The following is a 17345-nucleotide window of genomic DNA, read 5'->3' as shown; positions in this document are numbered from 1 at the left end:
AGCACAGTATCAGTGCTAGAATCATTTTAACCGGATATTTTTGAGTTACCGATATCATTAAACTGGAAATTTGGAACAAACTGGAAAACTGGCACCCATGTTTAATGTTACTAAAACCAGGATTAACTCTGAATCCATGGGCCCTCATGGTTCAAATAGACTACATTTTTTATATAAATTTTTCTTACAAACATTTATGTGGGTAAAAAATTAAAGCATAAGAAATCATCCTTTACAATTCAACAGAGGAAAATATTTAGCTGCTTTTATATGAATTTGATCTAATTACGAGACAGATGGATCTGGGCTCAAAAACATTTTCTATTTTCGATTAATTTTCTATTCTAATTTATTTTATATAGTCCATAAATTGGACGCGAGACAGTTAAAGGAGGTCATTTATTTTTGTTATTCAAAGAATCAAATATTTTAAATATTATTCAATTTCATTAAAAATTGCTTCAAGTTTAAGTCCATGACACTAAAATAGAGACATCTTTTGGACGTTTCATTATAAATGGGGGTGATCTATATTACCATTCCATGTGCTCGAGGTCATTGGTCACTTTGCAAAATGTGCTCAAAGTGACCCATATAGTGAAAAGTGTTCACAGCTTTTGAAATATCTAACATCACGATTGGTCATTTTGTTCAGCTTGACACGTGGGTATGTTTACAAACATTCATTAACAAAGCAGCGTGTTTACATTTATCATTAATAAATATCCAATCGTTGGACAGCAACAAATCATGTGAATGATGGACGAAAACCTGGATATAGATCGCTCCCATTGAAAAAAAAAAATGTTTTAAATTGAGCTATTATATAGCGCAATATCCACTAAACGTGCTCAAAGCGTTTTACAAGGGGTATCTGGTCAACAGCAACACATAACATGTAGAACGAGACATGACGCCTGTCAGGCGATATTACAAATTTTTGGGACAGAGACAACGCTGTTAACGGCTAGGTACTCATTTTACACCTGAGTACGATGAGAGAATGTGAGTAAAGAGCCTTCTCCAAGGACTCAACTATGTGCCGAGCCCAGGACCTTCCGATCCGAAAGCGAGTGTCATATCACTAGACCACATAGCCGCACGACCACATTGACACAGCAGATCTTAACCCAAGTCTTACCTCTTGGCATACTGTACTCCAATCTCACCACCGTATGTACTCAGCAGTAAATCAGACTCTTCCTTGGTACACGTAGCAAAAGACGAGTCATAGGAAGGGGCGTGAGAACTGAATGCCCCGTAACAAAGGTATGTCTCTGTGATAGAAAAATAAATTGATTAATTAATAAAATTCCCTTTATTCATCCTGACGTATCTCAAGGAAATTGGCTTGACTAGTGACCATACCTACCAACCCTTCCGCTTTTGGCGGAATCATTCCTATTTTCACATTTCCCTTTTGTACTGTACAATTCCGCCGTTGTCTCTAAAATTCAGATTTTCAAAAATGATGATAATGGTAAGAATTAAAAAGAGCAAAGAAAAGGGGGGGGGGGGGGGGGTTGAAAGAGGTGAAATTCCTATTTTTTGTCTTAAATTCCTATTTTCAGGCGTTCTGATAATACTTTTGGAATGTGAAGGGTTGGCAGGTCTGCTTAAACTAAAACAACTCCAATGAATGGATATGAGAAGAGTAGATGAAAGAACAAGTTAAAGCTAAATAATAGTTAATACGTCAATTTCAAAAACTCATTTTAATTGCTCTATAAACATGATCAGTTAGGGAAGATGTCTTTGAAGCAACAAGAAAAAAAAAAGAACAAAAACGAAAAAGCAAACACATTTTTTTTTAATTTAAAAAAAAAAAGAATTTTCATTCTACAGTGCTGATGGTGACAAAACGTTTTTAAAAAAAGAGGAAAATTTTAAACGATTGCCTTTAAGTCTAATTTTTTCTGCAATAACCCCCATTTTTAGAGCAATTGAGATGATAATAAATATTAACCTTGATACTCCGCTAACTTCTTGAGATTTTGTTCCACCACAAATCACGTATCTCAATGCCAGTACATTTGACTGCGGGGGGGGGGGGGGGGGGGGGGGGGGGGGGGGGGGGTAATGTCATTTTTTCAAAAGGAGGAAAATTCCTCCTGATTCCAAAAATCGCGGATTTCCACGGATCAGAGGAAAACCATCAGCACCGACTGCTTTGACTGGAAAAAAAAAAAAAAAGATGGATGGATTCGAACCTGTGTCGACCCTGTTCCTCTTGTCTTCTTTGTGTTTGAATAAGGACCCTGTTCCATTCTTCAGCTTGCCCATGTAATCACCCAGGCTGATGACTCTCTGTTTGGAACTCACTGGATAAAACAACACAGGGTATAGAATAGATGATGATGAAGATGAAAGATGATGATGATGATGTTGTTGATGTCGGGTTTTGTTTGGGTTTTTTTTTTTGTTTTTTTTTAAACGATAACTACAATGTTACTAGTGTGCATCTTGTGTGAGTGTGTCTATGTCAATATTGTATTGTTATAAATGTGTAACCAAATGACAAATTGCCACTTTTTTGGGGACAATAAAGATATAATATTATTATTATCATAATATGATTAACTTGAAAAGGACATTTGATGTACTGATATAGCAGATGTGTTTATTGACAGTGTACAATGTATGAAAAGATGTGGGAATGATAAAGATTTAAATGAAAATGGGAATGGTATAGAATAAATATGATAAACTTGTAAAGGAGATTTGATGCATTGATATAGCTGATGTGTTTATTGACAATGTATATAATGTATGAAAAGTTGTAGGAATGATAAAGATTTAAATGAAAATGGGAATGGTATAGAATAAATATGATAAACTTGTAAAGGAGATTTGATGCATTGATATAGCTGATGTGTTTATTGACAATGTATATAATGTATGAAAAGTTGTAGGAATGATAAAGATTTAAATGAAAATGGGAATGGTATAGAATAAATATGATAAACTTGTAAAGGAGATTTGATGCATTGATATAGCTGATGTGTTTATTGACAATGTATATAATGTATGAAAAGTTGTAGGAATGATAAAGATTTAAATGAAAATGGGAATGACAATCAATATAAATCATCACACATAAAATCTTTCAGATGGAATGTTGTGCTGTTCATTGTATATATATATATACAGATCCACTAGGGGAAAAGTCAGTGATTTCTATCACCAAATTCTTGCCATACAACTACAGAAATCGGGAAATCTAGAGGAAATCAAAATCAAAGTTGGTACAAAAATAAAAAATAAATAAATAAATAATTATTTTTTTAAATCAGAAAAACAAATCAAAGCCAAGATTTTTTAAAATAAAAAAAAAGGATTTTCATTTCATTAAACATTAATTAAAAACAGGGTTGGTGGCAATAGTGAAAAAATCATCAATAATGAAATCTTTTTTTTTTTTCAATTATTTATTTGTATTTTTAGATCATTTCAAAACCAGTAAAGAGAAGAAAGATGGGGTGGTGAAAAATGTCCAGATTTAAAATAAAAAGCACTTGAGAAAAAGTAAGACAAAAAAAGGGAACAAAAGTAGATTTTAAGAATTAACTATTATCAATGTGCTTAGATTGAGATCACTTAAAAGTCCAATCCGAATCCAAGCACAGGTACCCACTAAGAAGAACATACTCAAACACAAAGCTAAAAATATGCTATTTCTGTACATAACAGAGAGATGGTTTACGAAGAAAAAAGATATAATCACTCAAAACTAATAAAATACATTCGACTGTTTCCCCCTCAACCAAGAAATCCTAGCCAGGGGCCAGAAGAAGACCAAGTTATCTCATTCCAAGACAATAACAGAAAGCAACCTGGATAAAGAAAACAGATATAGGGGGATAGAAGGCACAGCACAATGACCTCTTCTGGTATTTTTTTAAGGCTTTCATTCAATCTCCAAATTCATAGATTGAGTTCCGTAGAACAAGTCATTTCCTTACCTACTCCATCATTCCAAGGATTAAGGATGGTCATGGAGGTTGTGCCGTTCTCGTTCATTCTCAGAAAACCATACTGAAATAAAACATTCATAAACAGTATTTGTGTTAGAATATTTTGTTAAAAGGAACGGTTTCAGATATATGTCTACAAGAGGTGAATGAAAAAAAATGAAATTATATCTTTTTTTTCAAAATTTCAAATTGTAAAAAAAAAAATTAAAAAATTAGCCTTTATTGTAACAGTCATCTAAATCTAGACAGTTAGACAATTTAATAAATATTTTAAAATTCTAATTTAGACAAATAAATCATCAGAAATTGACAAATTAATAAATAAATAACTAAATATAATCTAATGTTATTGGTGGCGGTATGGAGTTGTAAATTGAAAATATTTACGGCAACCAAAACTTACGTCAGACTGTGGTTTTCTTGCCACAAGTTTATTCTTGGCTTCCTGAGCTGCCTCCTGGGCCTGTATCAAAATATCAGCTGCTTCCATCTCCTCCCGGTTAGCAAGGTCTATTTTCTTGGATTCCTCTTCTTGTCTATAAAGTAAGGGAAACAATTTTATTCTTTAAAAAAAATATATATACATATATCATGTTTTCAAAAAGGTTTACCTTTCAATCAAAAAGGTTTACCTTTCAAATATCTGTGTTGGTTTCATGGAAAACAAGTAGCATGGTAGTAAAAGTAATAAAACTAATGAAATTCGAAATATTCCAAGTTCATGTCTAATTTGACAAACAACAACAAAATACAAACAAAAACAGCGAGATTGGATTCCAATCTTTGCTATACTTGATACTCCATGAAACCAGCACTAGAAAGCCTGTGGGATGTGTTTGTGTTCGGCCGCTGGTATAAATTACGACTAATCATCCATTTTGTCTACGAAATCCTATCCAGGGTTTTGTTTTACCGATCCTCATTGTAAGATAAAAGTTACTGATCCATTGAAGAATTTACAATAAATATGTTTTGCATAAAGCAGCCACTAGCGTAGCCAATACAGTGGAATGGAATGACTAAGACAAGCCCCCAAATTGAAAATTATTAAATAAACATGGTAAAATATACACCCTTTGACAGCTTTCACCCTTTCTCACACTTACGAAAAATATACCGGATTCAAGATATATCATTTTAAAAAATCTTTCCCAAGTGGTCTTTACATGATATATCTTGACATCGAAATAACATTCCCATGAGCATTTCTATAACGGTTGCACAATATCCACTAAACATTCTCAAAGTGCTTTACTAGAGGTCCCTAGCCAACAGCAACACTTAAATTGTAGGATGAGACATGACACCTGTTAGTCGACATTCACATTTTTTTTCCAACAGAGACAACGCTGTTAACGGCCCGTTACATATTGTACACTCGAGTAAGGTGAGAGAAGGTGAGGAAAAAAATCTTTTCCAAGGAAATCAACCTTGCACCGCTCAGAGCGGGACTCAAACCTAGGACCTTCCGGTCCGAAGGCAGCAGCTTCTTATGGTTCTCACACTACTATGTTATGACGATCGACCCAATCAGCAAAGTCCGGTCCGCATTCGTGCACCGTCGCAAACCCGCCCAGTAGCATCGTCACAACACACCGTTCAACTAAATGCTCTGAAAGCGATTGTCATAGCACAAGACCGCATAGCCACAATGAAACCCTAACACACTAACACATACTTGATGCCATCTTCGTGCTTGTCCTTGGCTTCTTCCTGGGCTGGTGGCACCCGAGGCTCTATGTGTATCACAGCACCAGTCTCATCAAAACCGAGCTCTCTGAGACTGATGGTGGCCAGGTAACTGTGGGTCTTTTTCAAATGTAACAACTTTTCCTGAAAAAAAAAATAAAATAACAGTAGTAGCAGTAGCAGTAGTAGTAGTAGTAGTAGTAGTAGTAGTAGTAGTAGTAGTAGTAGTACGAGGGCTCTTTCATAATTAACTGAAAAATGCCTGTAAAATCCGCGTTTTTTATGCTATCAACAAAATTCTTGCACGTGTTCATACCTTGACTCGTCCTTCATTTCTCTACGTAACAGCCAAGTCTGTCGACACACTTCTGCCAATGCCGCACCATGGAATAGATACCCTCTCGGAAGAAATTTCCGTCAAGGTTTTGTAGCCATTTCCGCACATGGTCAACAAGCTCTTCATCGACATCAAAGCACTTTCCTGCCAGCTCACGTTTCAGTGGCCCAAAGAGGTGATAATCAGATGGTGCGAGGTCTGGACTGTGTGGTGGGTGTGGCAAAATCTCCCATCCATATTTCTCTAGCCAACCTTGCGTCACTCGTGCTGTGTGGGGTGTTGCGTTGTCGTGTTGCAAAATGACCCCGTTGGTCAACTGCCCTGGGCGCTTTCTGCGAATGGCCTCCCTAAGCTTGTCAAAAGTTTGGCAGTACCTTGCAGCAATGATTGTTTCTCTAGGTTGTAAGGTTTCGAACAGAATAACACCACGACTGTCCCAGAAAACAGTTCCCATTATTTTCTTTGCTGACCGCATGACTTTGAATTTCTTCGCGACAGGTGAGGATGGATGTTTCCATGTCATCGAATCTTGCTTTGTTTCTGGGGTGCAATGGTGCAACCAAGTCTCATCTCCGGTGACTATGCTGTCAAGAAAAGTCACATCGTACCCTAGAAAGTCTCAGTCGGCGTTGGCAGTATGCCCGTGAACCCTGCGTGAGCTCTTGCTTCTTCTCAAAAGTTCCCTGCAGATGTCCAATCTTTGTTCTTTATGATTGTCTGTCAATTGCTTAGGAACCCATCTTGCGCTGACTTTTCTGTAGCCAAGTTCATCAAATACAATTCTATGGGCAGAAGTTTCCGAAATTTCAAGACTGCTTGCGATTTCATGAAGTTTCAACCTCCTGTCTTGACGAATAAGCTCATCAACTCGCTTCACATTGTCTTCTGACGTCGCAGTTATCGAACGCCCTCTCCCTTCCCTGTCTGTCAAGTCGGAATGGCCGGCTTCAAACAAATTACACCAGTGATAGACTTGTGTACGGCTTATAACATGCTCACCATATACACTCTGAAGTTCTTTATGAATTTTGGTAGGATTCAGACTTTTGGGGTTCAAAAAACGTATGACAGCTCTGATTTCCTCCTTTGACCAAGTTTCAAGGTGGGCCGCCATCTTTAAAATCGTCTAGAAATTCATTGTGCGAAATGATGCACTTCATAATTTTTGGGAATATATGTAAGGAAATAAGGAATATCATGTCGTTTACAGAATTAAAAAATCTCCACTGGTTGCTGAGCAATGGGCATTTTTTGGTTATTTCTGAAAGAGCCCTCGTAGTAGTAGTAGTAGTAGTAGTAGTAGTAGTAGTAGTAGTAGTAGAAGAAGAAGAAGAAGAAGAAGAAGAAAAAGTAGTTTATTATTATTATTATTATTATTATTATTATTATTATTATTATTATTATTATTATTATTATTATTATTATTATTATTATTATTATCATCATCATTATCATTATTTAAGAAAAAAAAAAACAACCAAAAAAAAAACATGAGCATTTATATAGTGCAATGTGCACTAAGCCTAATGAAAGCGTCCATAGCCAACAAAACTTCCTGCTCACTTTGTGAATTGTTATCTCTCCCGTTCAATTAATATTAAGACATCGACAAGCGAGTGTCTCTAATGCAAAAGTGATACACAACGTGCCATTAAACAGGCTTATGGGTGCTGTTGTTTACTATTGGATGTGAATTGGTTTGAAAGCGATACAGGTCAGTCGATTCAATACTCCATGTATCATTTTGCAGCAAGGGTATCGTGGGTAACGAGCTGTTCCTGTGTCCCGTTACAGCTCTAGTATTCGCGTATGAGTTAATTGTAAAGCACTGCATAGCACTAAGTAAATGTTTAGGCGCTATATAAATATATTATTATTACTATATATTATTATTACTATATATTATTATTATTATTATTATTATTATTATTATTATTATTATTATTATTATTATTATTATTATTATATTATTATTATTATTATTATTATTATTATTATTATTATTATATATTATTATTATTATTATTATTATTATTATTATTATTATTATTATATTATTATTATTATTATATTATTATTATTATTATCTATTATTATTATTATATTATACTATTATTATTATTATTATTATTATTATTATTATTTATTATTATTATTATCATTATTATTATTATATTACTACTATTATTATTATTATTATTATTATTATTATTATATTATTATTATTATTATATTATATTATTATATCATTATTATTATTATCATTATTATTATTATTATAGACCTGTAAATGAGCTCTATAAAAATTGACTGAAACTCTTCGACAAACTGAAGATTCAATTATTTTTAAAATGGAGAGGAGAGTGATAAATACAATACATTAAAATAGTGGGTGTTATTTCTTATGGAAGTATGACTGCCATAATTTGATGTAGAAGGAATGCTAAATAAGCATGTCATTCATAATCATATAGGTAAAGATGACTTCATCAAAGTCATAGTCCTATTCCTGCCTCTGGAATTTTTTTTTTGACATAGTCAGAAAAATAATCACCATTATCATCTTTAACTTCTAGCCATGACCAATTGAATTTATTCCTCACACTCACATCTTTAACTTTATCGATGCTCGACAAGTCTGAATTGCGATCCACGAACAGCTCAGCCATTGTGAGAACATTAGAATAATGTAGCAACGAGCAAACTTGATTTTCAATCAGTAAATGACAGAGAAAAAAAAACTTAAATAAATATGACTTCTGGCTAATACACTGAATTATTAAGTAGAAGTGAATTATCAAGAAGAAACTTCGGCAGACGTAGCGGAAAAATTCAAAGAATCGAAATGAAGGTAAATCGCCACAAAACAGCAAGCTCTCTTTGTCTTGAGCAAAACAATGGCAGAAAACGTCCTGATTTGCAGGGGAATAAATTAGGCTACTTACCATTGTTCCTTATAATCAGGTACTCAATCAGTGAAGAAACGGTCAACCAGTTTGTTTACAATGTGAGGCAATCGAAATGTACTTGTATCAATCTATCCTAATCTAACTTTCGATTTAAAGGTGTCTCCACCATCTACTCGAGATGTTACTTCCGGCATTCGCATTTTATTTTTTTTTATAGTTTTAAACCCCAGCTTGTAATTGTGGTCAATTTTGGCTTAGACGAAACAGTGAAATTTATCGCTCGGCGGCTCAGTTAAAATTGGCTACCGTTGGGATCACGACAGGTTGGAAAGTGAAAAAATAATTTAACGAAGGCTGTGTGAAATTACACTGCGATGTGTTCAGTCACGCCAATTCTAAAAAGCGCCGCTTAGCCTTGGCAATAAATCCATCGTTAATATTAACGGCTCCCATGAGCTATGCGTAGCGTTATGGAACACTCCTAATTACTTTACGGTCATTCGACTACGATTTGTGAATTCTTTCTTTCTACACTTCTTTCTTTCTTTCCTTTTTTTTTAAATATTTGAATTTGACAAATTGACTGATTTCAGTTAATTGACTGAGAATTTACAGGTCTAACTATTATTATTATTATCATTATTATTATTATTATTATTATTATTATTATTATTATTATTATTATTATTATTATTATTATCATTATCATTATTATTATTATTATTATCATTATCATTATTATTATTAAGGAAGCATATATTGAAAAAAAATAATATTGAAAATGTAATATTTTAAAATCAAAACAAAGGTTACATTATCAATATCCTCTCTGAATAAACGTGAAAAATAAAGGGATAGCATACATACTTTACTCAGAGTCCTGATGCCAATCTGTAGTAACCGTTTTGCCTCCTTGTAGAATATTGTTTCTGCCCTATTGTATGTCATGGCATTATTGCACATTAAGGTGAAGTCTTTCTGTTGGACGAAGGAGATAGAAAATGACAGAATTGAGAGGATAGTCAAATTATCAGGGCAAAAAGTGAAAAAGGAGGGAAAATTTTAAGTTTAAGATTAAGTGGGCAAAAAGCTTTTTTTTTTAAATATACATATATATAGCACAATATACACTAAACATGCTCAAAGTGCTTTAGAAAGGGTCCCTGACAACAGCCACACCTAACAAGTAGAACAAAACACCATGTCTGTTAGGGGATATAACTTTATTGTTTCGACAGAGACAACACTGCAAAGGGCCTTGTACTCATTTTACACACACGATACAGTGAAAGAAAGTGAGTAAAAGCATTTCCCAAGAACTAAACTACGCGCCGAACGAGGCTCGAATTGGGACCTTCTGATCTGAAAGCGAGTGTCGTACCACAAGACCACATAGTTGCACAGTTGGGGGGTGGGAGGGTGCGTAACTCGATTAATTATCATTGGGTAATGTGCTTTATATGAAATCAAAAGCTACAGGTAGATGATAAATTGTCAGAGTGCTGAATTACATTGAAAATTGGTCTACAGGAAGAACAGATGTAGCATTCTGAAAAGAAATTAGTAAATAAAATTTATGGAAATATTATACATCAAAGTGAATTTATTTCTTATAGACCTATTCTGTGCTTTTTAAAAATGAAACGGGTTGGTCCTCCCTGATTTTCAGATTATCTTAAAAATATAATTTCTTAATCTTTGGCAAAATAACCTGATCTATTGAATAATGGGGGGGTCCAATTGGTAGAATACTCGTTTCATATGCGAAGAGTCCGAGATTGATCCAGTGTGAAAACGAGATTTATTTTTCCCTTAACCCCCTTGTCCACCCAGCAATGAATGTGTTAGCTTGGTCAGTTAGATCTGATGTGAAGAACTTTGCGATAGACTAGCATCCCATCCAAAGGATGGCAAGCAATATTGCTATTGTCCATTTCACGCTATAGAAACTTGGATAATCTCAGGCTCTGAAGGGCTACTTGTAAATAAGAATAGATTTATACCCTACCTAGAACATTGCTAATGAAAGAGTGAAAATGGAAAGGCTTCGTATGGGAACAAAACAGACAATGGACGTTTCGGGTAGAAAACCCTTCGTCAGCACAACAATACACAATTAGTATTTTACGATCACCGGCTTCAGGCAGCCCTTACCGTTTTCTACTAGAACATTGCTAAGAGTTTCAACTTAAAAGGTGTCACTTGCCTTGAACTCCATAACATTTCTGTATTCCCCCGCCTCAATCTTGGCAGCCATGGTGCTAAAATCCATGGGATGTAAGATGAGACTGGAGTAGCCAGGGGCTATACTGTCTGTCACGGGAAAGGCGAAAAACCCATTAAAGTCTTTGCTGGAGGAATGAAGAGAGGATATATAAAAAAAAAAAGTCAAATTCATTTTCATTTCAAAAATCTAAAAAAATATTCAAATATTATAAAACTACATCTTGCTCATATTATTGTTAAATTGATACAAATTTTTCTCCCACCAAATCCAAGCATCAATAACACACTTTATAGTCACCTGGAACAACTACAAAAGACGTCTAACTTCTACGTCATGGCACAAGACCGAAGGGCTAGAGCTCAGGTGGTCACTGGTTCGGATAAGTAAGATACAAAATTTTTAAATAATAATAACAACGAAGATTGAGACTGATTCAAACATGGTTAAATTTAACATGATTTTTAAAACTTATTTGTTATAATTCTAATATTGGAGGGAGATATATGAGAAAAGAAGAGGAGAGAAAATTAAATAAAGTGAATAAGAGACAAAAAAATATCTTATGACAATAAAATGATAGTTCACGATGAAAAAAAAATGCTTCTTAAGCTGCTCACTGAGCAAATTTAAAACCAACCACACGACTAAATTTAAACATTAAGTTCATAAATCATTGAATTAAAAAACTGAAAATGATAATTATTCACAACACATCAATTTTTTCTTAAATAAAACAAAAGACTTAACTCTTTCGAGTTCACATGAATGGAAAATCAAACAATTTTGTTTGATTGAGAGTTAAGAGAAAGACCATAAAATGAGATGCTCTTTACAGAGCAAGTATAATTACAAATATGTGACATATCATCTCTCAACAGTATTTATGTTTGGGTGAACAAGGCGTGGACACTAAATTTATAATAGATGGAACAAAGATGGAACTTTCTATTGCTTATGGTGGAGAAAAATACAATTTCTTACATTGCAAAATAAATGAGTAAATAAAATATAATTTCCTTTATTAATCCTAAAAGGGAAATTTGTCTTTAGGGTCTATTCCAAGAGAAGACTGGAATAACCCAGGCGTCAGCCGCAGTGCATCGCTGCAAACTGAGCTAGGGCGAGGTGACTTGCTCAAGGCCACACAATGTAGTGGGTATTTGAACTTGGTACCTTTTGGGTAAGAAGCAAAGACTCTCTACTGTTGGCCCACAAAAGACCTTAACTTCGTATTTTCAGAGTCCAAATTCAACCCGGCATAATACTGTTTTGTGACAATGGCTAACATATATATACAAATGGAAGACATAGTAAATATTGTGATACAGAGTCATAATCTTACATCATCCCACACTGCTATTACACAAATATTGTGTGCGTCTTATCTTCAGTTCTGAGGCAACAACAGTATGGATTGAATTGGATTGGACTGAAAAAAAATATCAAATGATTATTTTCTCAAACTAAAACTTACTTTTGTAAAGTCTTGAGAAGATAATTCAGCATCTGTCTCAAGACGTATCCGTCGCTGTCTCTGATCTGCCGTTCTCGCAACCTCCTGCCAGGTGATAAGCCTTCTTCCTCCTGATGCTGTGCCTCCTCGGGCCCAGTTACTCTGTTTTCATTATCGACTAAGGATGGGGGTTCTTCCGTGTCTTGTGAGACCATTTCTGAGTCGTTCTCATCCCCACTTTCTTCCTCTTCTCTTGGTCTCTTGTACGATTGCTATATAGTTATGGATAAAGAAAAAATAATAATTTTAAATTGGTAGTGACATAAGTGCATCAGTGCTGATGGTGACAAAAATTGAAAAAGTAGGAAAATGTTGAACGATTGCCTTTAAGCCCCATTTCTACTGCACTAAACCCCACTTTTAGAGCAATTGAGATGATAGACTATCATTGATACTCTAGCTAACTTCTGGAGAGTGGGGAAACTGCACCTGTGTGTTCCACCACACATCAATTCTCTCATTGCTAGCACATTGTTTCGAGAAAATGTAATTTTTAAAAGGAGGAAATTCCTCCTCTGGACTCCAAAATCATGGATTTCCGCGGATCTGAAGAAAACCATCAGCACTGGTGCATAATCTAGCCATTAGTCAAAGTGATACTAAGCTACCAGAGGCTGTGGACTGTAAAATATAATAAACACAAAATGAATATAACAGCTTTAAAAAAAAAAAGAACAAAATACCAAACACAAACGTTTCAGGTTCAAAACTCTTCTTCAGCCAACAACAACAAAATACAATAAAAAGACATAATAACATTACTACAAAACCAGATCGACGATAGAGAAATAACTGGTAAGTCCCCTCAATAGAAAAATCTTGGAAATGCTCCGTGTTTGGAAAATTGCTCTTTTTTTTAAGCTATTATATCAATTTTTGTTTATTAATCTAGCCATTACATCATTAATGTAGTGGTAAGTAAAGGTACATTAATATCAGAAATTATAATACTGAACAAATTGCTGATTGATGAGCCCACAATGACTTGAACTGAATAGAGCAGTAATCCTACAAAGCCATTACGCCTATGTAGCCGGAGTCTATCCTAGTTTCTATAGCGAGTAACAAATAATAGAAATTTCTTGGTACTCTTTGGATATGATGCTAACATATTGCAAAGTACTTTCCACCAGATCAAACAAAACCAGCTATCCAATCACTGATGAGCGGACATTAGGGTTCGGAAAAAAATCTCAATTTCACCCGGGATTGATCTCATTCCCTTTGCGTGTGAAGCGAGCACTCTATTGCCTGAGCTTTATCAGGACCTCCTGAATAGGGCAGTACAAGAGTTTAAATGTTGGACACTTAGTAGAATCTTGTGTTGCTCCTTCGAATATTTCCAAGTAGACATTATACATCTAATGTTTTTAAAAATTTTAATTGAGCTTTTATAAAGCTAGACCTGTAAATGAGCTCTATAAAAATTGACTGAAACTCTTCGACAAACTGAAGATTCAATTATTTAAAAAAAAATAAGGGCATCATTGGAGAGGAGAGTGATAAATACAATACATTAAAATAGTGGGTGTTATTTCTTACTGGAAGTATGACTGCCATAATTTGATGTAGAAGGAATGCTAAATAAGCATGTCATTCATATAGGTAAAGATGACTTCATCAAAGTCATATTCCTGCCTCTGGATTTTTTTTTGACATAGTCAGAAAAATAATCACCATTATCATCTTTAACTTCTAGCCATGACCAATTGAATTTATTCCTCACACTCACATCTTTAACTTTATCGATGCTCGACAAGTCTGAATTGCGATCCACGAACAGCTCAGCCATTGTAAGAACATTAGAATAATGTAGCAATGAGCAAACTTGATTTTCAATCAGTAAATGACAGAGAAAAAAAAACTTAAATAAATATGACTTCTGGCCAATACACTGAATTATTAAGTAGAAGTGAATTATCAAGAAGAAATTTCGGCAGGCGTAGCGGAAAAATTCAAAGAATCAAAATTAAGGTAAATCGCCACAAAACAACAAGCTCGCTTGGGCTTGAGCAAAAACAATGGCAGAAAACGTCCTGATTTGCACGGGAATTAATTAGGCTACTTACCATTGTTCTTATAATCAGGTACTCAATCAGTGAAGAAACGGTCAACCAGTTTGTTTACAATGTGAGGCAATCGAAATGTGCTTTGTAGCAATCTATCCTAATCTAACTTTCGATTTAAAGGTGTCTCCATCATCTACTAGAGATGTTACTTCCGGCATTCGCATTTTATTTTTTTTTATACTTTTAAAACCCTGCTTGTAATTGTGGTCAATTTTGGCTTAGATGAAACAGTGAAATTTATCGCTCGGCGGCTCAGTTAAAATTGGCTACCGTTGGGATCACGACAGGTTGGAAAGTGAAAAAATAATTTAACGAAGGCTGTGTGAAATTACACTGGGATGTGTTCAGTCACGCCAATTCTAAAAAGCGCCGCTTAGCCTTGGCAATAAATCCATCGTTAATATTAACGGCTCCCATGAGCTATGCGTAGCGTTATGGAACACTCCTAATTACTTTACGGTCATTCGACTACGATTTGTGAATTCTTTCTTTCTTCACTTCTTTCTTTCTTTCCTTTTTTTTTAAATATTTGAATTTGACAAATTGACTGATTTCAGTTAATTGACTGAGAATTTACAGGTCTAATAAAGCGCAATATCCACTAAACATTCTCAAAGTGCCTTACAAGGGGTCCCTGGCCAACAGTAACACTTAACATGTAGGACGGGACATGATGCCTGCTAGATGGTATTACAATTTTTTTTTGGACAGAGACCACGCTGTAACGACCAGTAACTCATTTTTACACCTGAGTACAGTGAGAGAATGTGAGTATATAAAAATAGCCTTTTCCAAGGACCCAATGATGCGCCTACCAAGGCTCGGAACTCAGAACCTTCCGATCCGAAAGCCAGTATCATACCACAAGATAAATAAAATAAAGATATATAAAGCCTTTTCTAGATGCTTGTGCAGACTTGCCAAATTGAAAACTTAAAAATTTAGTAATTTTAATGTCAATTTTTAGGAATTTGACAAGGAAATTCGTAATTTCTGAAATTTTGTATGAACAACCACGTTATTGTTCTTTTTCTTCTTCTTCTTATCATTATTATTATTTTTTTTTTTATTATCATTTAAGTATTACTACGAATTAAAAATTCGTAATTTTCCGTAAAATTTCGTATTTGGCCATGAAATTTGTCTAAAATTTGTAAAATTACGAAAAATCCGTAAGATTCGGCATGTATGCTTGTGCATTATTAATGTCTCATGATCAAAATGTTCACCTGCTTGTCATCGTATCTCGGTCTTTCTCTATCTTTATCCGATGACTTTTTCTTCTTTTTCTTTTTGTGTTTGTGCCTTCTGTCCTCCGACGCTGGAGACGATGCTTCGTCTACTTGAGATTCCTGACTAGATCCAATGCCTGCCTTCAAATTCAGGACCAGCTTCAATGGTTTCTCCGGAGCTGATCCTCCATCTGTTTTTGTTTTTTAAATCAAAAAAAAAAAAAAGTAAATAAATCACTAAAAGAAAGCTATTCAGCCAGGTATATGTTGTGTTCTTAGTTCATTAATTGAAAAGATGTATTATTCCAGGAATCAACAAACCAAATTGTTACAGTAAAGAACATTTATTAAACTACTTGTCATAACTCACTCAACCCTAATACACCGACTATATCCGTAGTTTACCCAGGGTTACTTTTACCCCATGCCTAATTATTATATTTTTCTGAGACATTTTATAAAGGAGGAGACAAATATATCAAAGCTAATGTTTTTAGTTTTTACATTTTAATGGTAGTTGGATAAAACTATCTATGCACATGCTCATTTTTAATACATTTTTCCAATTTTGAAAAGTAGGAAAAATCTCTAGGATTGAGTGAGTTAAGATACATGTTTACAGGATGACTGATGGTTGGATACAGAACGACTCCCAACAGGGTAGCCAGTAGAACAGACGCTAGTTGTGAACGATACCACATTAAATGGACGATACAAGTTATTTTTAACCCTTGTTCATTTTATAATTTTCATGAACACATTAACATGACATTTCACACCACAGGTGTCCAGTTATTCAACCATGAAATTGACATGAAACAGTTTTTAATATTTTTCTAAGAATATACGGATATAAAATAGTTCACATGTTTAAATAATGAACAGATTTGAATTCTTGATTAGAAAAACAGTTGATATATTTAAATAATGAACAGATTTGAATTCCTGATTATCATTAAAATCATCAGCATTAAATGATTCCTGATTCGCAAAATGGAAATAGCTAAGCAACAACTTTTAAAAGGAAATCAAACCCCAAATATTAAAATTTCAAAAAGCATGATTCCCCAAATAAGAACGAAAAAAATTTTAAATATTAAAAAATGAAACTTTCTTACTTCTAATCATACTTTCATATTGACTAGGTAGGCCAAAGAGAGGAAGGATAGACACACACACACATAGCACAGAGAGAGAGAGAGAGAGAGAGAGAGAGAGAGAGAGAGAGAGAGAGAGAGAGAGGGGAGGGATGTGTTGACAGAGAGAGAGAGAGAGAGAGAGAGAGAGAGAGAGAGAGAGAGAGAGAGAGAGAGATAGAAATAGAATGAAAGAGATTGTAAGAAAGTTTAGAAAGTGTGTCACACACTGTGTTAGTCCATAGGTCATAGTTAATTT

At 34.4% G+C, this 17345-nt stretch overlaps 1 protein-coding gene across 1 annotated transcript in view; it reads right to left on the bottom strand.

Moving 5' to 3' along the window:
* LOC144977512 (bromodomain-containing protein 7-like) overlaps nt 1-17345 on the bottom strand; it is a 38152-nt gene that overhangs the window by 19868 nt on the left and 939 nt on the right. The window contains exons 2-10 of the mRNA XM_078922812.1: nt 15948-16141; nt 12611-12861; nt 11116-11260; nt 9777-9887; nt 5653-5807; nt 4378-4510; nt 3963-4035; nt 2211-2321; nt 1142-1277 (exon numbers count right to left, since the gene is read on the bottom strand). Coding sequence (XP_078778938.1) covers nt 1142-1277; nt 2211-2321; nt 3963-4035; nt 4378-4510; nt 5653-5807; nt 9777-9887; nt 11116-11260; nt 12611-12861; nt 15948-16141 — 1309 coding nt within the window. The remainder of the gene's footprint in view (nt 1-1141; nt 1278-2210; nt 2322-3962; nt 4036-4377; nt 4511-5652; nt 5808-9776; nt 9888-11115; nt 11261-12610; nt 12862-15947; nt 16142-17345) is intronic.

The sequence above is a fragment of the Berghia stephanieae genome, chromosome 7 (assembly GCF_034508935.2).
Source record: "Berghia stephanieae isolate SIO BIC M18660-M18661 chromosome 7, UCSD_Bste_1.3, whole genome shotgun sequence".
NCBI lineage: Eukaryota > Metazoa > Mollusca > Gastropoda > Nudibranchia > Aeolidiidae > Berghia > Berghia stephanieae.
This window is presented reverse-complemented; position numbering and strand designations above follow the sequence as displayed.